The sequence below is a fragment of the Littorina saxatilis genome, linkage group LG12 (assembly GCF_037325665.1).
Source record: "Littorina saxatilis isolate snail1 linkage group LG12, US_GU_Lsax_2.0, whole genome shotgun sequence".
NCBI classification, from domain to species: Eukaryota; Metazoa; Mollusca; class Gastropoda; order Littorinimorpha; family Littorinidae; genus Littorina; species Littorina saxatilis.
This window is the reverse complement of record NC_090256.1, coordinates 7,720,906-7,746,804: the sequence shown is the minus strand read 5'-3', so window position 1 is coordinate 7,746,804 and position 25,899 is coordinate 7,720,906. Positions and strand designations below refer to the sequence as shown.

The following is a 25,899-nucleotide window of genomic DNA, read 5'->3' as shown; positions in this document are numbered from 1 at the left end:
ACTGTGTGGCTGTACTGTGTGGCTGTGTACTGTGTACTGTGTGGCTGTACTGTGTGGCTGTGTACAGTGTGTCTGTGTTTACATTTTTGTAATCATTGTCTTCAAGCAGCTTCTTGTTTCTTGTCTGCTGATCCATTCTCCAACACAGCCAAAAGCTTCAGAGCTGCATCAGGAATTCTGGTGCCTGTGAGGGCAAAAGAGCAAAATAATATTAATATTTGTTTTTAACACATGCAGACACTAGCAATATGGTTTTATGTGTAGTTTGCATAGTTGACAGAAACGACAGAAAAAAATAAAATACCAACATGCCAATTAAATCATCATCTTTTTCTTTTTTCATTTCTTTCTATCTTGCTTCAATTATTCAATGTTAAGATTTTTATACTTCAATTAGTTTCCAGTCATTCCTTTTTTTGTAAACCAGAGAAAAAACAAAACAACAATCTGCAATGGGCATTAAAAGACTACACACACAAAATTTAAACAAAAATAACTGACTCCTGACAAATAGGTAGTCCTGAAGCCAAGTTCTCCACCAATATCTCACCAAGACTTTGCCTGTATTACGATTAAATTTAGCGCACACAGGAATTATGCACAATATTCAAAGTGAACAATGTCGTGGCAAAATGATGACAGAATTTCGCACACACCTGGACCAAAAATAGCTGCACAACCCCCAGCGTACAGTTCATCGTAATCCTGAGGGGGAATAACTCCCCCAGCAACAACGACGATGTCCCTGTGAAAAAATACATTTTCAGAAAAAAAAGCTTCACAAATAACCAACATCAAAATTGTTCTAGGACTACATTGGGCGGGGATATAGCTCAGTTGGTAGCGCGCTGGATTTGTATTCAGTTGGCCGCTGTCAGCGTGAGTTCGATCCCAGGTTCGGCGGAAATTTATTTCAGAGTCAACTTTGTGTGCAGACTCTCTTCGGTGTCCGAACTCCCCCCCGTGTACACTACATTGGGTGTGCACGTTAAAGATCCCACGATTGACAAAAGGGTCTTTCCTGGCAAAATTGCTTTGGCACAGTTAATAATTGTCTACCTATACCCGTGTGACTTGGAATAATAGGCCGTGAAAGGTAAATATGCGCCGAAATGGCTGCAATTACTGGCCGTATAAAATTTCATCTCGCACGGCATCACTGCTGAGCGCCTAGAACTGTACCCACGGAATATGCGCGATATAAGCCTCCTATTGATTGATTGATTGATTGATACATTAAGGCAGCTACCCAAGCTTGAAATCTTGCATTTTCTGACTTGCTGAAACTACTCGTTCAATTACTTGTTTAACATAATTTATTCGTCCAGAATCTAACCAGACTAACAGGAAACATTTCACTCTCAGTCTGTTTGCTTTCATACTATAGTTTTAAATTTCACCCTTAAAAAAGCAATACAGTAGAACCCCCAATTTACGACTTTGGAAAAACCTTGAAAATTAGGTAGTAACAAGAAGGGCAAAGCCCATACGACTCGCATGCTTGACCTCAAATAACTAAACCTAGCAATGACATCATACACTAAGAACTGCTTTAAACATTTTTCCTACCCAAGGTCAAGGTCATCCAAGGTCATGCAACACAAAGCTGTTAATTCAAGACATAGGAAGTACAATGGTGCTTATTGGCCCTTTCTACCATGAGATATGGTCACTTTTAGTGGTTCACTACCTTATTTTGGTCACATTTCATAAGGGTCGAAGTGACCTTGACCTTGATCATATGTGACCAAATGTGTCTCATGATGAAAGCATAACATGTGCCCCACATAATTTTTAAGTTTGAAACAGTTATCTTCCATAGTTCAGGGTCAAGGTCACTTCAAAATATGTATACAATCCAACTTTGAAGAGCTCCTGTGACCTTGACCTTGAAGCAAGGTAAACCAAACTGGTATCAAAAGATGGGGCTTACTTTGCCCTATATATCATATATAGGTGAGGTATTCAATCTCAAAAACTTCAGAGAAAATGGGGAAAATGTGAAAAATAGCTGTTTTTTAGACAACATTTATGGCCCCTGCGACCTTGACCTTGAAGCAAGGTCAAGATGCTATGTATGTTTTTGGGGGCCTTGTCATCATACACCATCTTGCCAAATTTGGTACTGATAGACTGAATAGTATCCAAGAAATATCCAACGTTAAAGTTTTCCGGACGGCCGGCCGGACGGACGGACGGACGGACGGACGACTCGGGTGAGTACATAGACTCACTTTTGCTTCGCATGTGAGTCAAAAAAGGGGGGGGGGGGGGGTCCTTCAAATGGGGGTTTGAGTTTTTGGCCCGGGCGGTCATGAATTTGGTTGCAGTGTACGTACTGTTATGTACTGTCATGTTTACACACAAACACACAGTTGCAGTTTACTGTCATATCAACACACACCCACACACCCAAACACATTACAGCAGAACAACTTTAACTCAAATTTCAAAGAAAATTTATTCATGGCGTAATGCTCGCTCCCCGCTGAGTGAAGCACATTTGACATTGTGGCACAACCAGTAAAATCCGAATGTCCTAACTCGATAGAAAGCATAACGACTTTTCTCCTGAATCATCTTTTCGCTCACATGAATGTCTCTTCGCCTTGCATCGCTAAACTTGTCCCATACACGATCGTTGAGGTTTTCGTACAAGCACCTTTCTTTGCGTACTTTCGCTTCACTATCCTTCTCGCCATCTTGATAACACCGAGTCCTTATCATTGACGATACACAGGATTTGCGTCTTCCGGACTCCTAAGGAAGTCGCCACGGATTGCCATTTCGCTCGATTAGCGATTATTTTATTAGCTCTCTACTCAAGAGTCGGCGCTTTTCTCTTTCTTTCGCGAATCTTCGTTTGTCAACAAGTCGTCGTGACAAGATAGCATACAGAGGAAAACCGGATGTATTAGGATCTCGCACGCGCGCGAGATTTCGTGGGTTTTTTTTTTCTCGCGGTAGTTGCACGAGAGCCGCCATGTTGTGTTTTCGTCTGCTCGATTGAAAATGTGCGAAAGTCGTAATTCATCCCCAAAAGCTCGGTCGTAAGTCGCGTTTTGGGGTGAGTCGTTCACTGGGGGTTCATTATTCTTCTATGAAAATTGAAGCCAATCAAATTTGAGTTGAGTTGAGTTGAGTTGATTATATGGTAGAACGCATCCATGGTAGAAAAATCAGTCGTAAAAAGGGGTTGATCGTAAACAGGGGGGTCGTTAAGGGGGAGTACTACTGTATTCAAAAAACTTTGTAGAGAATATTTCTATGGCATGCATACATGGAAGCATAAATAACCTGCAAAACAGCCTTCTTGGACAGAAATGAAGCAAAAGGCTACAATGATAAATAACTGTACGGATCAAAAAGTGCAGATCTCTGCTTTTATTTGCTTTCAGTGATTAAGCATTCAAGCATTCAGACAGAAACGTGAAGTTGTTTCTAAACCGTGATCACACCAGCAACTTTTCTCGATAAAGTCTTGAAAAGAAAAAATCCTTGCTCTCACAACTGCATGGTCAACCGGTCAAATCAAGTAATCATATAAAAACTGTCCTGGAAAAGATATAATGAACTATCAACTGGATCAGAAACTTTTACCAGCAAAATACCAGACATATCTGGTTAGCACAATTGGATTTAAAATGAAGCAAGTACTTACGGTCGGCCCATATTCTTTAGCTCCTCAATCAGCATGGGAATGAGCGTCTTGTGCCCTGCTGCAAGGGAGCTCACGCCCACAACGTGCACATCGGCGTCTATGGCTTGCTGGGCAGCCTCCTTGGGGGTCTGAAAGAATTGTATACATATTTTCTTATGCAGGACAAAGTGCACCATAACTTGCAAAACTGCATGTATATCCCACCCTCAACTAAGAGTCATTGCCGTAAAGATCAGAACTGACTGAATTTATAAGGTAACTTACAGCAAACAGTGGTCCAATGTCAACATCAAAGCCAAGGTCAGCAAAGCCTGTGGCAATGACTTTGCCCCCACGGTCATGGCCATCCTGCCCGACCTTGGCCACCAGTATCCTAGGGCGACGACCTTCACGCTCCGCAAATTGCTGCAAAGAAAAGAACGTCATCATGACACTAGTTCTCAAGAAAATAAAAAAAAATTCAGGAAGGAATTTAGCATCAATTAAAGCATACATTGGACATAATCATAAATTGGACATAAGCATATTCATTTGGCGAAGTTGACTTTGCGAAGTCTAGTATATCCCTCTACACGTGTAGTTGGGAAGTTAAGAGTAGAAATAATTAGTATTTAGTGTAGGAGGAGGGTTGGGGGTGGGTAGGGAGGGGGTGGGTATGGTTTACTTTGAGCAGGTCGGTTTCAGTTTTAATAAACAATTTTAGAGAATTGTGTATCTTATATTTGAGTCTTTCGTGTTTTAGACATTGATGCATTTAATAGTTTTAACGAGTTGCCTTTTGTTTTATCATTCTGGTGTTTATCTAGATGTGCTGTGTATCTTATAAGAAGTTCTTAAAAGTTCGAAGTTATTTTAGCATATAGGTTTTTTTATGGTCTTAACAGTTAAACATGTATTACGTTATCATTAAGATTCATGCTTTGTTAGCACTAAGCAGTTGTTTTAATCAGTCTGGTTTTCTCTTGTTTTCATCTTATGAACATTCTAAATGTTAGACTAACTTATTGTCTTGTACAGAATAACAACTGTGTGAATGGTGCTATACTGAATGAAAGAGTGTGACATGAAGTTCTTGTACATCATTGTAAAGAGTGTGAATGACGTTTTAGTTTAGATGTCAAGCGCTTAGAGCAAGCCTTTTTAACGAAAGTTTTTGATTTAGCGCTATATAAATGTTCTTATTATTATTATTACACAGAGCTCTCTTTGGTACTGAATTTTCAGTAAAAAGACTTTGCAAAATCAACTTTGAGCTCAATTAAGGAGGCCTCTAAGGAAAGGTTTTCTGTTAAACAAACAAACAAAAACAAAATTCCGCCTCACAAAACCACACACAATGCCGGAAACTGACCACACATGCACCCTTTTTGCTTATCTTTAACAGTATGTCTTACTCAAAGTGTCATGAAATAATTTAAAAATAATGATCATGCACACAAGCAAAACGCAAAAACAAATCCTTGATTTGACAACTCAAGTATATCTTACATTGTAACTCAAATATATCTGATTGATCAAATATGTGAAATATATCTGATTGATCAAATTATATCAAATATATCAAATTGATTTGACAACTCAAATATATCCTACATTGTAACTCAAATATATCTTACATTGTAACTCAAATATATCTTACATTGTAACTGAAATATATCTTACATTGTAACTGAAATATATCCTACATTGTAACTGAAATATATCCTACATTGTAACTTAAATATATCCTACATTGTAACGACAAATATACCCTACATTGTAACTCAAATATATCCACTATTGAATTCTCAGACTCCGTCCGTGATCTTGGCATCTTTCTTGATAGCGATCTCTACATGAAACACCATGTTATGAAAGTCTGTCAGTCCGCTTACATCGAGCTTAAGAGAATAGGTTCTATCCGCCCATACCTTACCGAAGATGCCACCAAGACCCTTGTTTCCTCCTACATTCTTTCTCGATTAGACTACGGAAATTCTGTTCTCATTGGCTGTCCTCAATCTGTCATCCATCCTTTGCAGCGCGTTCAAAATTCTGCAGCCCAGCTTGTCTGCAAAGCCCCTCGGTCCCAGTCCTGTTCCCCCTTGTTTAAGAAACTTCATTGGCTCCCTGTAGAGCTGAGAATCCAATACAAGTGCTGCATCAAAAGACCCAGCATGCTTCCTCCGAAAGTGGCGTATGGCTGCCAAGGTTGTTAATGGCGGGGTAAAAACGGTAAGGTAAAAAAAAAAAGAGGTCTGTTTACGGTAACATAGGCCCAAAAAATAGGGTCGGTAGGTCGGTATTTTTTTTTTCTTTTCCAAAAAAACATATTTTTACGTTATTTTGCTTTTTTTTTTTTTTTTTCCCCAAATGCCAAAAAAAAGTCTAGGGTCGCGCGAAACAATTAGGGTCGGTCGGGTTACCGTAAACAGACTATTTTTTTTTTGTGTGCCTAATACACGTAAAATTCCACTCGTGCAAAAACACGAGTGTACGTGGGAGTTTCAGCCCACGAACGCAGAAGAAGAAGAAGTCATACAAATTACCTCCACCCTGGTCATGACCCCTTGGATCTCTTCCTCCATGCCAAACTCAGACTTGTAAGCTCCGCTGACCATGCGATCACTGGCTGTGTGGCGTCCAAACACCTGTCAAAGACATTTTTGTATCATTTAATTGATGATAATGCTGCATGTGCTATTTTGATGCATTTCATATTTTGATAAAGAAAAAAAAAGTTAAACAAAAGAATATATGCATACACGAATGAAGAAAGAGAGAAACAAAGAAGGAAGATTAAAACATCTCACATATATATACATGTAGCCTCTATGACCTTAAATTCTGAAGCCCCATGCAGCCACTCACTTTGACAAGTCAGTGGTTACAATCATTCTCGGTTTTGCTTTTCTCTCATCCAACTCCAAAACGAAACTTGGGTAATCTGATAAACAAATTCAGAAAGTACATTTCCCCAAAAGACTGCCTGCACTGTAAATCTAAATGAAATCAATTCAGAAATATTTGCCAAACATACCTCTTCCATGGCGTCCGTGATTTCTCCAACAGAGGCACGTGCCCGAGCAGCATCAATGCTAAGACCCAGCAAGTTTCCTTCCCCCGACTTGCAACACTCTGTGATGGCCCGCAAGGCTGCTTGCACCTGAAGAAATATACTTGACAGAGTAAGACATAAGATAAGACGCAAGACAACAGATTCTTCACCCTTGGGTACACACTAGGTGCCACATGTGTTCTGTTTTTTTAGCATTGGGTGCGTAACAGTTTGTGTAGCTTGTTGGGGGAAAAGAAGACGGATAAAAAAAGAAAGAGAAAGAAAAGACAGATTTGCCAAATCATTAATGAAACCACTAGCACTCTAACATAATTCTGTGACTTAATTGCTTCATCATTTTCCGTTCTTTCTTGATTTTCACTCAGATCCCCAACCAATCCCCCACTTTAACCTTTGCCGGATGCCGCTTTTGACTACACAGTCCCGACGATGCGGGTTTGTCTGAACCCATACATTTGAAAGAGGGTTTTTACCGTTTATTCCTCTAACGACGATGCGGGTTTGTCTGAACCCATACATTTGAAAGAGGGTTTTTATCGTTTATTTCTCTAACGACGGGCTGGGTTCAGGGAAACCCACAGCGCTACTTCAGTGGTTGCATCGAGTTTCTCCCTTCACCGACCTCTTGCAGGGGAGGGAGAGGGGGAGGGAGAGGGGGAGGGAGAGGGGGAGGGAGAGACTGAGAGAGACTGAGAGACTAAGAAAGAGAGAGAGAGAGAGAGAGACTAAGAAAGAGAGACAGAGAGACTAAGAAAGAGAGAGAGACTAAGAAAGAGAGAGAGAGAGACTAAGAAAGAGAGAGAGAGAGACTAAGAAAGAGAGAGAGAGAGTCTAAGAGAGAGAGAGAGACTAAGAAAGAGAGAGAGGGAGACTAAGAAAGAGAGAGAGAGAGAGACTAAGAAAGAGAGAGAGACTAAGAAAGAGAGAGAGAGAGAGAGACTAAGAAAGAGAGAGAGACTAAGAAAGAGAGAGAGAGACTAAGAAAGAGAGAGAGACTAAGAAAGAGAGAGAGAGAGAGACTAAGAAAGAGAGAGAGAGATACTAAGAAAGAGAGAGAGAGACTAAGAAAGATAGAGAGAGAGAGACAAATAAAGAGAGAGAGAGACAAATAAAGAGAGAGAGAGAGACTAAGAAAGAGAGAGAGAGAGACTAAGAAAGAGAGAGAGAGACTAAGAAAGAGAGAGAGAGAGACTAAGAAAGAGAGAGAGGGAGACTAAGAAAGAGAGAGAGACTAAGAAAGAGAGAGAGAGAGACAAAGAAAGAGAGAGAGAGACTGAGAAAGAGAGAGAGAAACTAAGAAAGAGAGAGAGACTAAGAAAGAGAGAGACTAAGAAAGAGAGAGAGACTAAAAAAGAGAGAGAGACTAAGAAAGAGAGAGAGAGAGACTAAGAGAGAGAAAGAGAGACTAAGAAAGAGAGAGAGACTAAGAGAGAGAGAGAGAGACTAAGAAAGAGAGAGAGAGACTAAGAGAGAGAGAGAGAGACTAAGAAAGAGAGAGAGAGAGACTAAGAAAGAGAGAGAGAGAGACTAAAAGAGAGAGAGAGAGACTAAGAAAGACAGAGAGAGAGACTAAGGGAGAGAAAGAGAGACTAAGAAAGAGAGAGAGACTAAAAGAGAGAGAGAGACTAAGAAAGAGAGAGAGAGAGACTAAGAAAGAGAGACAGAGACTAAGAGAGAGAGAGAGACTAAGAAAGAGAGAGAGAGAGAGACTAAGAAAGAGAGAGAGAGACTAAGAAAGAGAGAGAGAGAGAGACTAAGAAAGAGAGAGAGACTAAGAAAGAGAGAGAGAGAGACTAAGAAAGAGAGAGAGAGAGACTAAGAAAGAGAGAGAGAGAGACTAAGAGAGAGAGAGAGAGAGAGAGAGACTAAGAAAGAGAGAGAGAGAGACTAAGAAAGAGAGAGAGAGACTAAGAAAGAGCTAGAGAGAGAGAGAGACTAAGAAAGAGAGAGAGACTAAGAAAGAGAGAGAGAGACTAAGAAAGAGAGAGAGAGAGACTAAAAAAGAGAGAGAGACTAAGAAAGAGAGAGAGAGAGACTAAGAAAGAGAGAGAGAAAGAGAGACTAAGAAAGAGAGAGAGACTAAGAGAGAGAGATTGGATTGGATTGGATTGTTTAATTGTGTAACCAGTGATTTGGTTTTTACAATGGTAAAAAAAAGAGGAAATGTACAAAATCAGCATTTCACGTAATCGAATCAAATGTATATACATGGTGTTAAATATTTTTGGCAGTTGCTTGCTAATATAGTCACCTCACAATATAGATATACATCGTAACAAACAGTGTATCAACCATGAAAACTTTCTGGTAACGGTAATACCGAGAGGTACATTTTCCATGTCACGAATCAAACATCAAGTCTCTTCTGCCTCGCTTTCCAAGCCAGGAATAGATATTTAGCAAAACTTACGGCTTTTGTTTCGTCGCTACCTTTCAAAGAGAGAGAGAGAGAGACTAAGAAAGAGAGAGAGAGAGACTAAGAGAGAGAGAGAGAGTCTAAGAAAGAGAGAGAGAGACTAAGAAAGAGAGAGAGAGACTAAGAAAGAGAGAGAGAGACTAAGAAAGAGAGAGAGAGACTAAGAAAGAGAGAGAGAGACTAAGAAAGAGAGAGAGACTAAGAAAGAGAGAGAGAGAGACTAAGAAAGAGAGAGAGAGACTAAGAAAGAGAGAGAGAGAGAGAGACTAAGAAAGAGAGAGAGAGAGACTAAGAAAGAGAGAGAGAGAGACTAAGAAAGAGAGAGAGAGAGAGACTAAGAAAGAGCTAGAGAGAGAGAGAGACTAAGAAAGAGAGAGAGACTAAGAAAGAGAGAGAGACTAAGAAAGAGAGAGAGACTAAGAAAGAGAGAGAGAAAGAGACTAAGAAAGAGAGAGAGACTAAGAGAGAGAGAGACTAAGAAAGAGAAAGAGAGAGACTAAGAGAGAGAGAGAGAGACTAAGAAAGAGAGAGAGAGACTAAGAAAGAGAGAGAGAGACAAAGAAAGAGAGAGAGAGACTAAGAAAGAGAGAGAGAGAGAGACTAAGAGAGAGAGAGACTAAGAAAGAGAGAGAGAGAGAGACTAAGAAAGAGAGAGAGAGAGAGACTAAGAAAGAGAGACAGAGAGAGAGAGACTAAGAGAGAGAGACAGAGAGAGACTAAGAGAGAGAGACAGAGAGAGAGACTAAGAGAGAGAGACAGAGAGAGAGAGAGACAGACAGAGAGAGAGACAGAGAGAGAGAGAGACAGACAGTCAGATAGACAGACAGTCAGAGAGACGGATAGACGGATAGACAGACAGACAGACAGACAGAGCAACTGACAACAGACATACAGACAGAGAGATACGGACAGACAAACAGACAGACAGACAGTCTCTTGGAGACAAACAGGCAGACAGACACTGTTCCGCCGCTTTGGTAATTATGGGTGTAGCAGAACCCGCGCCGTCGGCAGAGGGATAGTTACAATCACTACTACTCTTTAAAAGTATGGGTATGTGTGAACCCGCGCCATCGGTAGTGTTTATGTAAATTATCATAATCAATTAATTCTGATAGTTTTGTCATCTACACACTAAAAATTTGCAGACAGAGAGCAAATTAGGTGTGTGAGAGATACTTAAAATTTCAAAACGATACCTTTAATGGTTCCAGAGTTACAATGATTTTAGTGTGTCTCTGGGTACAGGTGAACCCAGGAAGCACGGCAAAGGTTAATTGTCTTGATGATATACATGTACAGGGTGACCCCAAAAAAAAGAGTACCCAAACAAAACGTCATAAATTGAACAAAAATAAAGCAATCTTCATAAAATTTATTTACACACACAAGCAGCCTCTGCATGATTTGCACAGAAAATTTTAGCGTTCTAGCTTGTCTTTCAGGAAAGTTATGCTCATTCTCCAGAACATGCTCCAAATGGCCTCCGCGCCGATTCAGGCAAACTTGAACTCGCCGCGCAAAGTTATCAATCACCCGCACACACTCCTGTTGCGAGATTCCGCGAATGGTTGTTGTGATGGCTCGCTTGAGTTCTGCGATTGTCTGTGGGTTGTTCCTGTAGACATTGTCTTTCAGGAACCCCCAAAGATAGAAATCTGGGGGATTTAAATCCGGGGGAGGCCATTTGGAGCATGTTCTGTAGAATGAGCATAACTTTCCTGAAAGACAAGCTAGAACACTAACATTTTCTGTTGAAATCATGCAGAGGCTACTTGTGTGTGTAAATAAATTTTATGAAGATTGCTTTATTTTTGTTCAATTTATGACGTTTTGTTTGGGTACTCTTTTTTTTGGGTCACCCTGTACTACATAAATGTGAACTGACTGATATATTGAAATCTTGTTGAATAAGTGATTAAATGAATTTGACTGAAGTGACACAATACGTTCTTTTCTAAAAGTTCCTCTGACACCTGCTTTTGTCTGACAGTCTCACTGAACTTCACCAATTTCCAGTCTACGCTAGTTTACCTGCATAAATATCGAAGAGCACCCGCAGAAAGTCTCTCCCCCCTTCCTTGAGACGGTGTCCTTATATGTAACCTGAGAAGTACATGGCCTCTCATCAGAGGGGCTTCACATTGCAGGCACCACTGTATTAAGAAACAACCAGTGCTCTCACTCACCTTGGCAGTATCACGTGTCTGGCGCACGCTCTGGAGACGAGCGATCATTTTCTGGCGCACATGAGTGTTGTCAATGGAGAGTATCTCCACCGATTCCTCCTGGGGCAGGCGGTGCTTGTTCACCCCCACAATCACCTCTGACACAAGAAAAGAAAACTTTGAAATAAGTTGTTCAATACAGTGGAACCCTGATTGATGACCTTAAAACATCTGAGAAAATCAGGTCTTAAAATGGAGCGAGGGAGTCTTGAAATGGAGTTAAGTTTACAGAGTTTATGAACAGAACATCTGAGAAATCCAAAATTTTAATAATAAATTTTCATTTAATTAATATACTTACCCAACTCACATATAGCAATTAACTCTAGTTCAGTGCTGGTAACGCTGTACACGTTCCCCTTGGTAACAAGGGAGACCACCCTAAAAAAGAGTGATCCATCCCATAATATCAGACCGATGTCATTTGTATCATTCGAACGAAGCCCAACTCACTACTTTTTTAGAACCCAATACCACCACAGCGGGGAGGCGGGAGGGTTTAAACGATGTGAGTTGGGTAAGTATATTAATTAAATGAAAATTTATTATTAAAATTTTGGATTAAATTACATATTATTACCCAACTCACATATAGCAGATTGCTACTATAGGTGGCGGGTATATAGCGAAAATTAAGATATTAGAACCTGTCCTGCGACTACCACAACAGGTAACGCGGAACTGCCGTCCTGTAACAAGACGCCTCTGAGGTAGAAGTTAATAAAAAACCTCCTCAGACCGCCAGTAAGCCGACTCCAGTACTTCAGCCAAAAAGGCCCGACCGGAGGACTGCCAAAGAGGAGGCCCATGCCCTTGCCTCAAACGTTCTAGCTATAGAGAAAGGCAAAACTGCCCTAACATCTCCAGACTGTGATTGTCAACAGGTAAACCTCTGTGTGATCAACATGGAGACTCACTTGGTTAAAGTCCCTTTCGCAATATCCTTACACCTGCTGTGTTAAGCGATATCATAAAAGCTTCTGACTTTCTGACCAATTGCCGAGTCCGTGACAGGTACCTTCTGAGCGTCCTCACCGGACAAATAACCACATCAAGCTCCCCAGGAGCAAGAATCCAGTGTAGCAGTCCATCTAGGTAAGGTTGACTACAAAACGTCATACCTCTACCAGAGTAGATAGACCTTCTTCCCTCCATAACTCAGTGTTTAACGTCGTTTTCAACCGTTCAAGGTTAAACCACGACGGAGATGAAAGATAAGGCAAATGCCCTTTGATTCAATGATCTAACAAGATCCGTGAAAGACAGAAAAATCCTCGAAACTCGAAATGTTAAACTGGCTAAACGTGACTCTAAAGGAACCAAACTCATGCTTCAAGAAAAGAAAGTGCAATTGGAAGCTGGTTGCCCCCATTACCGCTTAAATGCCGAGGTTCAATCACGACCGAGATGAAAGATAAGGAAAGTGACCCTTGATTCACTAATCTAACAAGATCCGTGCGAGTCAGAAAAATCTTCGAACCTCGAAAAGTTTAATTGGCTAAACGCGACTCTAAAGGAGCCCAACTCTCACTTCATGAATTGAGAATGCAATTCGAAGCTGGTTTTCCCTATTTTCCGCTCAAATGCCAGAAAATTTCAAAGAAAACCCACAAGTCATAGATCAGTCTTTCTTAAAAGAGCTGTCTTTATTCAAAATAGCCAGAAAGCACGCTTACTCCCACTTCTCACAGAAGCTACTAGAGTAAGCTTAGCCGTTATCCGTGATAAATCGCCAGGCTAGCCTTGAAAAAAGGGTAAAGCCAAGCTGCACCAAGCCGTAACAACGTGACCGAAATCTCATAAAGTCTTAAATAAGACATGGAAGACAAAACGGAAACCCAAAAAGAAAGGTGGATAGCCACCTGCAATAAACAGAAAGAAGAGGAGTTCTTTCCGTAAGAAAAAAGCACTTTGAACCAAGCCAGTCAAAGTGGCAAGTGAACAAAACACAAAAACCCTATAGAGACTCTGAACCAAATCCAGAGTCGAGGCGGAAGCCCCTGAGAATTTCAAGGATACCCCTACAGTAGACATCCGTGTAAATCGAATGTGAGAAAGCAAAGATGCCTTCTTGCCAGCCTTAAGAGGTCTGGGAACCAAGATTGCAAAGACCCGTCTGTGAGACCAAAAGGTCGCCGAACAGATCTATGAAAGAGCCCTGTGAAAGCGAGGGTATCGAGCCAAAGCTAAAATAGACAACAGCCAGCCTGAAGCTTTTCGTTTGGAAACAAACAAACCGCCAAGGCCTGCCTAACGCTTTCCCTTTTACCAAGAGTTTCTCTTAGAAGGAAAAACCCCGCGTGCATAGCAGCGGATTCAAAGAGATAACTTTCAAACGAGAAAGAGATTAAAGTCACGCCAAAAGAACAAAACTTTGAAGGCAGAGGCTTACTCCTAGGTAAAAGACGGCAAAGCAACATCCTTTGCATCTGCGTCCTGTAGGACCACAAAGATAGCCATACAGAACGTAACCGCCCAGGCGAGAGAAAATAAAAACAAGTACAAAAGAGCCCATCAAAAAGAAAAGATGAGACAATCTACCCGAGCTAGGAGACCTTGATCTTACAGACAGTTTCTCCTTGCTATCAAAAACCCAATGGATGTTTGCCAAACCCGAGGGCGGTTCCGTAGAACGCAAAAAGAGAACCTAAGTTCTTAGGCTTGGCGTTAACCGAAGCCTACAGAAAGCGCTCCGTGAGTGACACGCTACTTGAGCGTGCAACACAAGCCAAAGCACCCTCGCCACAGGTCACGCGTTGTCCACCAAGGAAGAGCCAAGTGGTGACAAAGAAGACTCGCTTGTGAAAACTTCCACAAGCACAAAGGATCCCGACGGAGGATCTAAGGGCTTGACACTCAAAGATTCTCCTCGGAAAGCTCAAAACAACTACGAACTGCCGCGAACAGCGACACAAGTGAAGTAAGAGCCTCCCTCCTGTTCAAAAGCATTATAATGATCATCGAAATGATGAGACCCAGTCACCCATCCCGATAAGGCTAAACTTGCCAACATCGGAAAATTTTCGAAAAAACAGAAAATTTCAAACGCCAGAATTCCATGACCAGATCTCCATCCACCTGTCCCAAGCCAGCTGGAAGACTGGAAGGGGAAGTGGATACAGCCTGTATAACAGCAAAGGAACCGCAGTAACGGAACCGGAAGCCAAAAGCTGAAAAGTGCCGACTACCAACGCAGTGTTAACAGTAGAAGGCTGTCCCATCCTGTAACCGGAAGATGCAGCCGCAAAAGCGGAAGCGAAACCGGCCGTGGATAAGTAAACATGAGAACCAACCGGTTGTATAGAAACACACCGGAAGATTCCATAGAACCTCGACCCATTACAGCTGCGAGCGCCACTGCCCTTGCTAACTTGAAATGGAACCTGAATACAGTGCTAATCGTTAATGCGGAAGCACCTACATCTGAACAGCCGTCAAGCACAACCGTGCAATCCGGAAGCTGCCTTCCTGTTTGACTCAAATTATCCAACAAGGAACCAGCCTTACTGCTCGCTTCCTGCCCCCCAGGAGGAAGCGGAAGTCAAAACTACAAGAAATATGCCATCTTCAGGGCAATGAACGACGATTCCCGGCCGCGGAAGTGAACCTACTGTTCCTCCGAACTCCGGAAGTCGTCGAACAAAGGCAGGGGTGGACGAGGCAAAAATATTCCTCAGCCACTCCTTCCTGTCAAGTCCTAAATGCCGTTTATCACTGCGCACATCACTGCGCTGGACACCTTGAACGGCAAGTTAAGCTGGGTGACATCCACCACCGTGGACACCTCTCCAAACATCACCTTCCTACTCGGTATCAAAGTTAGGAAGGTGACCCCCAGAGAGACTCGCATGGCCAATCCAAGAATCACCCAGCCCAACAACTTCCTGCCCCCAGGGCGGAAGCTTACGTTGCCCAGCCACGAAAATGCGTGCTACATTCCTCGCGCGAACGTACACCACTTTCACCGGAGAACCCGGCTACACGTGGCCATATGCCAACTCCAGGGCAATGGACAACGATCCCCGAAAGCTGAAGAGAACATCCTGTTCCTCCGAACTTCCAGAAGTCGGAACCGGAAAGAGGTAGAGTCAGTTACGCCCTGCTCTCAACCACCCCTTCCGGTCAAAACTTAAATGCCGTTTTCCGCCGACCACGTCACTGCGCTGGACAACTTGAACGGCAAGTTAAGCTGGGTGTCATCCATCCCATGAACGCACCCTCGTTAACCTTCCTGCTCGCCATCGTAGTCAGGTAGGTGACCCTAGAATGACACCCATGGTCAGCCCCAGAGTCACCAATAACTTAAATGCCATTTCCGTTAGCCCACGTCACTGCGCTGGACAACTAAAACGGCAAGAAAGCTGGGTGTCGTTAGCCTTCCTGCTCGCCATCGAGTCAGGTAGGCCACCGCGGCCTATTCAGTCACACCGCCCTGCTGGAAACCAGACGCAGGAGGTTGACCTACAGACGGACACCCGCGGTCCGTCTCTCAAGGCTGGGAATCCTCTACCACTGAGGCATCCCCGTCATCCGCCCTAACCTACGACTCGAGATCAAGCTCAGAGCCAGAAGGCAGAACATCAGACAGTTTATCGTCGGCAGAACCGACCACTTCCTGCCCCCAGGGCGGAAGAGGACTAAAACGGTCCCCGATATTCTCATAAAGAGACGTACGGAGGCGTTCGTCCTTTCGCTGCTCATAAGAACTCTCACGACATCCATCGCCAGAGAGAGCCCCCTGAGCTCGCACACCGGCAAGCGGTGTAGACATACCTTGTACTGGTGTCACATTCGGGAGAGACACCAAGTCGGTACCCCCATCCTGCGAAGCATGGACATCCGCCCGAGTCACAGTCGCCGAAGGCTTAGCGGAAGTCGAAGCCGGAACTGCAGGCGACCGCCGGATCTTGGCTAAGGAAAAACACATCAGAAACACCCGACGGAAGCGCACACAATTCCTCCCGAGTGGAAGATAATCCAGACGCTAATGACGAAAACTTGAGAGCTCAGCGTCAACAATAAAGAAGCAACGTCGGCTGGCGCTAACCCAGGGCAGCCAGGCGAAACAGAAGCAGAAGAAGCTACACCAGAACGACTACTCTTGTCAGAAAGTAAACAAGTCTGACCGGAAGATTGTTCGTACGTCTGCTAACACGGGAGACTTAACAGAAGTTGACTCAGATGACACAGACGCGGACTTCCCTGCGCCCTTATCTCTCCTTGAGCTTCTTTTCGGAGGCGTAACGTCAGCTACCTGCCTCGAACTAGGCTTCCGTTTAGCGCTATCAACAAGCGAAGCCTCCGCCATAGCAAACAACTCACGAAAAATTTCACAGAAAACAATTTCAGAAAAATTTCACAAGTACACACGAGCGACGAAAACGTCGCTAAAGTTACAACAAAAACGGAAAGATCTCACCACACAGCATAGGTACAGGTGTAAAGTAAAGGCGGCGACCAAGGGGAGAAGCCAAAGCAAAAGACTCTGGCGAAAAGCTGAAAACAGCAGGAGCGTACATCAGGAGCGTCCTACCCAGTTGAACCGCTGAGAGAGAATGATACAAATGGCGGCGTATGCGCACGCATACGGATGTTGGACCGGACATCGGTCTGATATTATGGGATGGATCACTCTTTTTTAGGGTGGTCTCCCTTGTTACCAAGGGGAACGTGTACAGCGTTACCAGCACTGAACTAGAGTTAATTGCTATATGTGAGTTGGGTAATAATATGTAATTTAAAGATGGTCTTAACAAGTCGCGTAAGGCGAAACTACTACATTTAGTCAATCTGTTAAACTCACAGAATGAAAATGAACGCTCTGCATTTTTTCACCAAGACAACATAGCTTGGTCAATCCCCCGCAGCAAGGAAATAGCTGGATCTGGATCTGGATAACCCGCCTGGGTTGGTGGTTGGCAGGTGCGCCACAGAAGCCGACGACGACTATCAACGTGTTTGTGTGCGCATCTAAAAGAGACTAAGAGTCTTAAAAGTTCACTGTACACAAGGTGGATATAGTGTACAACTCCAGCTGGTCTCCTTGCTGCTGTACTTGCGGTTTTAGTCCGTTAATTGCCCTAGAATGTAGGCTTTTCAAGCACAGTTAAAAAATGCTATGTTACAATGTTAAAAACTACTGAGGCTCTCACACTGGTTTCTGCCCCCCTAACGCCGATGAGAAGGCGCTGGGCGTGGTCAAGGTGACGGTGGCTTCGCTCAAATTGTTCCACTCGATCACTGTCTTTATAAAGAACGAGCAATATGTCCTGTCGTGGCGGGTACCACTGCACTTTCTTATTCTTCTATCTACTTCCTTTAAAATAAGACAGACAATTCTTGCAATAAGTTTTTGCAATGGTTCTTTCTTTATTTGGTGTTTAACGTCGTTTTCAACCACGAAGGTTATATCGCGACGATTTTGCAATGGTGACACATCTTGTTCTGTTATTCTTTTTCTAATCTCTTTTTTTTTCTTTAAACAATAAACAGTTAGTTGCATATTAACTACAACAGCTGTCCCAGGTCAAAACGAACAGCTGAGCAGGACGACAGTGGAACCACCCTTTAAAGACCTTAACAAATCTGAGAAAATCAGGTCTTAAAAAGGAGGGAGTCTTAAAATGGAGGTACATTAAACAAAGGTTATGAACAGAACATCTGGAAAATCAAGGTCTTGAAAGCAGGGCCTAGCATTGGAAAAAGTGAGTTCAGCTTACAAAGGCTGGGGGTCGCAGGAGGCCCCCCCTGGTGGGGGTTCGGGGGGCGAACCCCCCCGAATTTGAAGATTTTTTTGAGATTTTTTACTTAAAATGACCCCCCCCCCCCCCCCCCCCAAAGAAGATTGAGCAACTAAATTATGCCATAGTCCATGGTCCATAGTCCGTATCGGCACATTACTTCTTCTGACTTGCCTTCCGCCTTCGGAACGAAATCCAGCCATTCCCACTTCCAGGAATACCTGGATTCTTCTTCTTCTTTCCAATGATGCCCACGATCATGATAATGATCTTTGTCACTGAATGGCTGACCACGTTCAACAATGTCGCTTCGAGACATTATTTCAAGTCTAGAGCCACAAAACACCGGCACAAAGCATGCTCGCGCGATGCCAGAGGCAGTGCGTGCTCAAGCAAACTGTCAAACCGATTGAGAATTGAACCGAACGGCGCACAAAACGAAAGCTGGGACTGTTTGGGTTTACCGTTTGGGAATAACAGGTTTTTGCATTTCGGCGTACACCAAATCGAGTTCCGCGTACTGGAGATGTTATTTCGGCGTAAAGTACGCCGAACGGCTTACAATGCTAGGCCCTGTAAAAGGGAGAGAGTCTTAACTTGGGGGGTCTTAAAAGGGGGGTTCCACTGTACCTTGAGCTGTGTCGATGCGAGCCTGTCGCTTGGCAGCGCACTCCTCGATTCTCAGCTTGGGCATCCCTGAGGCCACAGCTTTGGCCATGCCTCCCAGCTCCTCCACCTGGAGCAAGGCAAGCGATGAGTGCACTACTGCCACCATTCACACAATTACGAACAAGGAACAGGGTTTCAACACATGCATGCCTCCCAGCTCCTCCACCTGGAGGAAGGCAAGCTATGAGTGCACTACTGCCACCATTCACACAATCACGAACAAGGAACAGGGTTTCAACACATGCATGCCTCCCAGCTCCTCCACCTGGAGGAAGGCAAGCTATGAGTGCACTACTGCCAGCATTCACACAATCACGAACAAGGAACAGGGTTTCAACACATGCATGCCTCCCAGCTCCTCCACCTGGAGGAAGGCAAGCTATGAGTGCACTACTGCCAGCATTCACACAATCACGAACAAGGAACAGGGTTTCAACACATGCATGCCTCCCAGCTCTTCCACCTGGAGCAAGGCAAGCTATGAGTGCACTACTGCCAGCATTCACACAATCAGGAACAAGGAACAGGGTTTCAACACATGCATGCCTCCCAGCTCCTCCACCTGGAGGAAGGCAAGCTATGAGTGCACTACTGCCACCATTCACACAATCACGAACAAGGAACAGGGTTTCAACACATGCATGCCTCCCAGCTCCTCCACCTGGAGGAAGGCAAGCTATGAGTGCACTAATGCCAGCATTCACACAATCACGAACAAGGAACAGGGTTTCAACACATGCATGCCTCCCAGCTCCTCCAGCTGGAGGAAGGCAAGCTATGAGTGCACTACTGCCACCATTCACACAATCAGGAACAAGGAACAGGTTTTCAACACATGCATGCCTCCCAGCTCCTCCACCTGGAGGAAGGCAAGCTATGAGTGCACTACTGCCACCATTCACACAATCAGGAACAAGGAACAAGTTTTCAACACATGCATGCCTCCCAGCTCCTCCACCTGGAGGAAGGCAAGCTATGAGTGCACTACTGCCACCATTCACACAATCAGGAACAAGGAACAGGTTTTCAACACATGCATGCCTCCCAGCTCCTCCACCTGGAGCAAGGCAAGCTATGAGTGCACTACTGCCAGCATTCACACAATCAGGAACAAGGAACAGGTTTTCAACACATGCATGCCTCCCAGCTCCTCCACCTGGAGCAAGGCAAGCTATGAGTGCACTACTGCCAGCATTCACACAATCAGGAACAGGTTTTCAACACATGCATGCCTCCCAGCTCCTCCACCTGGAGCAAGGCAAGCTATGAGTGCAGTACTGCCAGCATTCACACAATCAGGAACAGGTTTTCAACACATGCATACCACACTGCTACGTACAACAAACCCTTGCAGGCACTGAGTGCATGCATGTGCATAACATCCTGAAGATGCTGTGTGAGTTTTGATTATTATACACAATGCTTTAAATCAGTTAGGCTACAGTTAACAGTAACATAATTTCTCCAGGTATCTATAACAAAAATATACTCAGAACAAAAGAGCACGTACACCATTATTGAGCATTGTTAGCAAAGTTTCTTGCATGCACATTCACCTGTACACCTTAACCTTCCAAGTTAGTGTCTGAACGATAAGAACATCAGCTACAGATGAGCTGGGCTGTTCCAACAGAGTTGCTTTGCCATTTTACAGGGCGTCACCAGTGACACACGTAAGGCAACTGCCACTTTCATACCTCCTTGAAGATCTTGAAGCAACTAAATAACACTTAACTTCAACAGAAAAAAATAAGCACAGGGCACAAACAAAGCAAGCGTCACTGACGGTAAATCATACCTCCTTGATGATCTTGAAGCAACTTAACACTTCCTTTGTCACAACAGAAAAAAAAAATCAGCACAGGGCACAAACAATTTTTTTGTTAGCAAGCATCAATCAAATCCTACCTCCTTGATTATCTTCAAAGCCTCCTCATGGACCTCCTCTGTCAGAGTCTCCATCATGTAGGAACCACCCCAAGGGTCTGCCACCTGCACAAAATCCATGGAATGATCAATTAATAACTGCTGAAGATAGCATCATTCTTATAAGCTCCAGTAAAATTGCGTTTTTACTTTTGTTTTGAACTGCTAAAGAAACACCATTGACTTTGCCAGCCCTTCTCCAAAGAACAATATTGCTGGTGACAGAGTTTGCTAAATGAAGGAAAACAACCATTCCACATCCGCTTAATCTTTATCTGCTTTTCACTGTAAACCTATAAAGTGTGATTCAATACGAGTACAATAAAACCTGTAGAATGTGGTCACTGGACTTAACGGCCACTCGCACAATACGGACAGTCTTTAGTGGCACGGATCGTTTCCTTCATTAAAATCACTGTACTTAGCGGACACCTCGGAATTACAGACGCGGACGCTTATTTTAGGTCCCTACTAAATTGTGTAACTGCTCAATACTGACAAAGGATGTTCGTTTAACTTCCAAACATCATTGCGATTGTCTGTCTTCTCTCTCTCGCAAGCTTGATTTGAGAGGTAAAAGAAGCTTAATCGCGATTGGTCGGCTTTGAGCTGAAACTGAAACAAGCTTATTAGCGATTGGTCAGCAACCTCATAGCCAATGAAATGCATCGAAAGTATTCGATGGAAGTCGGTACATTTGTAAACAACATTGTCACGTTTCAATATATCACTTAAGGTGATTATGAACCGGTTAATTACTACTAATTAACTAACCACACCACGATCCACTCTCGCAGTCATACAATTAAATAGAGTCAACAAAAGTATAAGTTTCAGACGCCTGTTTATGTATAAACTCTCCACCTCCCTCGAGCCTTCACTCAAAATATGTTCCTTTTACGTTCTCAACACGTAAAAAACCAGTGTTCACTGACAAAATGCCAGTAGTATGTAGAAAACTATAGTAACACGCTGAACCCGTGTAAATACAGTCAAATGAGAATGTTCTGTTCGAAAAGCTCTAGTTCGTGCAGGTGTCCCACACCCCACGTTGTCACTACTCCAATGAAATCATAGATACGAAAAGACAACGGTGGTCAACGGGGTGCGTACGACATGGTGCACTTAGCTTTATCTCTGCTGCTGCTGCTTAGCCGGTATGCTGGTTAGTCGGTTCGCTGGTTAGCCGGTTCGCTGGTTAGCCGGTCCGCTGGTTAGCCGGTCTCCTGGTTAGCCGGTCTCCTGGTTAGCGTAGCCTCAACAGTTCCCGCCAGAGTCAGCCGTGCCGATGTTACGGGAACGTAACGAACGAACGAAACGAACGAACGAAGGAAAGCTGCAAACAGAAAGCATCGGTGCACTAAACATGTCAGCTACCCCTCACCCACCACCTTAAAACATGTCATCTTTAAATATCTCATCGAGCACGTGGGCCTGCACAAAACTGACTTTTTACAACAACAAAACAGCCATTTTCCGTCCTTCTCTCCCTATCTGCAAAAACCATATACAGATTAGTATTTTAGCGTCACAGAGAGTAAATTATGCGCTAACCTGGAAAGAACAACAGAGAGTATTTCATTCCACAACACAGACTCATCAACAGCGTTAAATAATGATTTATTACCTCAAAAGCCTATGATTGTAACTCTCAATGGAAGCAAAGTCCGCCTCCTCCCTGGAACAGTCTCTGTTCGTCAACAGTGACCCAAAACGTCCAGAACCCCTTGTCGAATCCTTATGCGAAAGCCATCGCCGACGAAGGAAATGTGACGACTTGTCCTCAGCAAAATACGTGGCAGAGGAAAGGAATAACTTGTGGAAGTTCCCCTAGAGTGCCGAATATGATACTCGGTGAAAAACCATCATACTCTAGTAACTGTGTGTTAGGTCCTTCCCCTTCAGCCGCTGGGTGTCAAGTGTGTCGTCCTTGAGTCTCTGACAGACCACCTAGCCAAATACACGTGACTGACCTTGTCACCAAACCAGTCCAGCTATACACAGTTTTGCCTCCCCAAGCAGAAAAAGACACGAGAAACTCAATCCGTGAAAATCCCGTGTGCGCTGTCAGCGAAAAACCTGTCAGCTCTATGACAGCAGAAACCCGCACTGTGAAGCTCGTGCGTTTCAAAACATCCGTGCTCGGGAGCACTGTCAGCAAACTCTGCTGTGTCCAATATCACGCACAGGCGCTTTCTATCATAACCGACCAAGAACAGGCACTCCACTGAGTGACACTTTCTTGGTCTCTGTCACCCGATCGTGACACACCTCCCCTCTTCAAGACGAAACCTCGGTTTCGCTCACAGTCATGTTCTCCTCTCCAGCCCGAGAGAGAAAGTCAGCTCCAACATTGTTGGCGCCCGGAATGACGCGTACCGTGAATTGGTACGGTTGGAGGATCAACGCCCAGCGCATAAGTCTGGCGTTTGCCAACCTTGCAACCTGAAGATATTGCAGAGGTTGATGGTCTGTTTCCAGACAGAAAGGTCGTCCTCAAGAACGAGCAACCCCTCGTTTCACCCCTGATGACTGCAACCTTCTCTGTCTTCTTGTCTTTGTTCTTCTGGTCTTTGTTCTTCTCCCCGTAGGCTGTCCTCTCTATGTAGGCGCGCAGCAGGTTGGCGTGGTACAGGCGTGCTTTCCCGTGCATCATGATCCTGTAGTCGTTCTGGCCCACCCTCGCTGTCACCTCAAAAGGTCCTTGCCACTGCAGTTGTAGCTTGTTGTGTTTGACAGGTAGAAGTAGCAACACCCGTTCTCCAATCTTGAAGCTGCGCGGCCGTGCCTTGCGGTCGAATCCTCGCGCGTAACGCTGTGCTGCTCTTCCCAGGTTCTCTTGAGCCAATTTGCAGGTCTCTTCAATCCTGTTCCTGAGTTCTACGATGTAGGTCGCTGTCGTCTGCACCTCCTCGTCAGCTTCTTCGTCCGTCCAAGCTTGACGCAGGATAGCCATGGGACCGCGTACCTGTCTGCCGTACAACAACTCAAATGGGGAAAAACCCAAGCTCTCCTGAGGAACCTCGCGGTATGCAAAAAGCAATGCTGGGATGTACCTGTCCCACGTGCGTGGTTTCTCCTGAGCTAGTTTCCTCAGCATGGTCTTCAAGGTGCCATTGAACCTTTCCACCAGTCCGTTGCACTGAGCATGGTAAGGAGTGGTGAAGTGCTGCTCCAGTGATAGCAGTCGTGCTGCCTCCGCCATCACTCCTCCCGTGAACTGCGTGCCTCTGTCGGTGAGTACCTCTGATGGAATTCCCAGCCGGGACCACATAGTAACCAGAGCCTCAGCTACTCGCGTGGCTTCAATCGATTTCAGAGGGATCGCCTCTGGGTATCGAGTAGCGTAGTCCACCATGGTCAAAATGTATCTGTTTCCGTCCTCAGACGCAGGCAAGATGGGCCCGATGATGTCCACTGCCACCCGACGAAAGGGTTCGTCGATGAGCGGCATCTTCTCTAAGGGGACCTTCCTCACCCTTCCTTTGGCAACCACCTTCTGGCACTTATCGCAGGACGCACAGAAACGTCGGACATCCGTGCAGATGCCTGGCCAGTAAAAGTGGCGCCAGACACGATCCGTGGTCTTCTTGGTACCAAGATGACCTCCCAGAATCGAGTCGTGTGCCGTTGCCATGACACCCTCGCGAAACTCGCGAGGCACGACAACCTGTTTGAATGCACCTTCCTTGTTGCTGAACTCACGGTAGAGCAACTTCTTGTCCCTGAGGAACCTTGACCTCCCATGCTTCCCGCTCAGCTTCACCTTCCCCGACTTCGCGTGCTCCCGAGGAGTAGCTAAGGTCGGGTCAGAATCCTGAGCCTTCGCGAGAAGCGCGGGGGTCACGTTCCCCAGGGCAGCTCGTGCAGCAGGTAGGGGTTTGAGAGGTTTGTCCTCTCGCTCCGCCTGTGCCCGCGTGAGCACTGAAATGACGTCGGGAGACCGGTAAACGGGAACCTCCCTGGTGACGCCGTCCACACACTGAACCCGGTTTCCAATGAGCAGGTCGCATGGAGGATCGTCCATGACGACGGCCACAATGGTCCCCGTGAACAACGGTGTTACAACCTTGATCACTGCCGTGTTCAAGTCATAAGCGTGAGATGCCTCGGCCATTCTCACCCTGATGCTGTCTCCTGTGTAGGCCATAGCTGGAACCAGACTCGCCCGAACCACTATCATGTCTGCCCCTGTGTCCCGCAGACCCTCGCCCTTCACTCCGTTAACGTAGACGTTGCAGTGGGGCTGGAAATGTTTCCTGGAGCACGGAACGCAGAGTTGTGGAATTGTGCATGAGCTCGTGACGTCCCTTAGCTCCTCACTGCCAACAAAGTGTACGCCCTTCTGGTCAGCCTGTCTCCTGTGGCAGTCCTTCTTCACGTGGCCCCGCTTGTTGCAGTAGTAACACTGGATGTCAGATCTGGAACTCGATCCCTTGTGTCCCTGATCGTCCTTCCCGTCCTTGGGTCCTGAAGAACCCGAATTTCCTGATTTTCCTGGCCGTGAGCCCGAAGATTTGCCGGAGATCGCCTGGGCGTCCTCGTGTACTCTGATCCAGTCGGCTGCCTCCTGAGTAGTCTTAGGCTGGTGTTCCTGCACAAAGGTCACCACCTCAGGTCGCAGGCCGGACATCAGTTGCTCCATGACAATGAGGTCGGCAAGGTCGTCGACGGTCCAGTCCTTTTCGGCCATCTTCACCCAGCGCCGCAGGTAGAGATTAAGGCGTGCCACAAACTGATGACTCAGCTCGCCGCTCAGTCTCTTGCTGTTACGCAGACGTCGTCTGTAGGCTTCAGCAGTCAGGTTAAAGCGCTGGAGTAACGCCTTCTTAAGTGCCTGATAGTCTCTCGCCTCGTCGTCCTCCAAAGCGTTGTAGAGCTGCAATGCGCGTCCTTTCAAGCAGGTGCTAAGGCGGCTAGCCCACGTGGCCTCTTCCCACTTCTGGTCAGATGCAATGCGCTCAAACCGGCGTAAAAAGTCGTCGAGCTCGTCCTTGTCATCGTCGAACGTCGGCAGTCTCGTACGGTCGGCAACAAACGTCGGCGCGCTAGCCTGAGTAAGCGTACCCTTCTCTGCCTGTAGCTTAGCTAGTTCTAGCTGGAGTTCGCGATCCGCCTGTTTGTCCTGTCTGTCACGTTCGGCCTGTCGTTCGGCCTGTCGTTCCTGTCTCTCAAGTTCAGCCTGTTCTTTCTCTTTCCGT

General features: G+C 45.1%; 1 protein-coding gene across 2 annotated transcripts in view; it reads right to left on the bottom strand.

Moving 5' to 3' along the window:
• Positions 1–25,899, bottom strand: part of LOC138981173 (methylmalonyl-CoA mutase, mitochondrial-like) — a 39,924-nt gene that overhangs the window by 1,002 nt on the left and 13,023 nt on the right. Inside the window, exons 11-19 of one of the 2 annotated variants that reach the window (XM_070354005.1) lie at positions 20,681–20,764; positions 18,734–18,839; positions 11,325–11,461; positions 6,681–6,806; positions 6,190–6,291; positions 3,926–4,066; positions 3,662–3,789; positions 657–745; positions 73–184 (exon numbers count right to left, since the gene is read on the bottom strand). In XM_070354005.1, the coding sequence (XP_070210106.1) occupies positions 102–184; positions 657–745; positions 3,662–3,789; positions 3,926–4,066; positions 6,190–6,291; positions 6,681–6,806; positions 11,325–11,461; positions 18,734–18,839; positions 20,681–20,764 (996 nt within the window). In that variant the 3' untranslated portion in view covers positions 73–101. The remainder of the gene's footprint in view (positions 1–72; positions 185–656; positions 746–3,661; positions 3,790–3,925; positions 4,067–6,189; positions 6,292–6,680; positions 6,807–11,324; positions 11,462–18,733; positions 18,840–20,680; positions 20,765–25,899) is intronic. The other variant, XM_070354006.1, reaches the window with a different exon arrangement.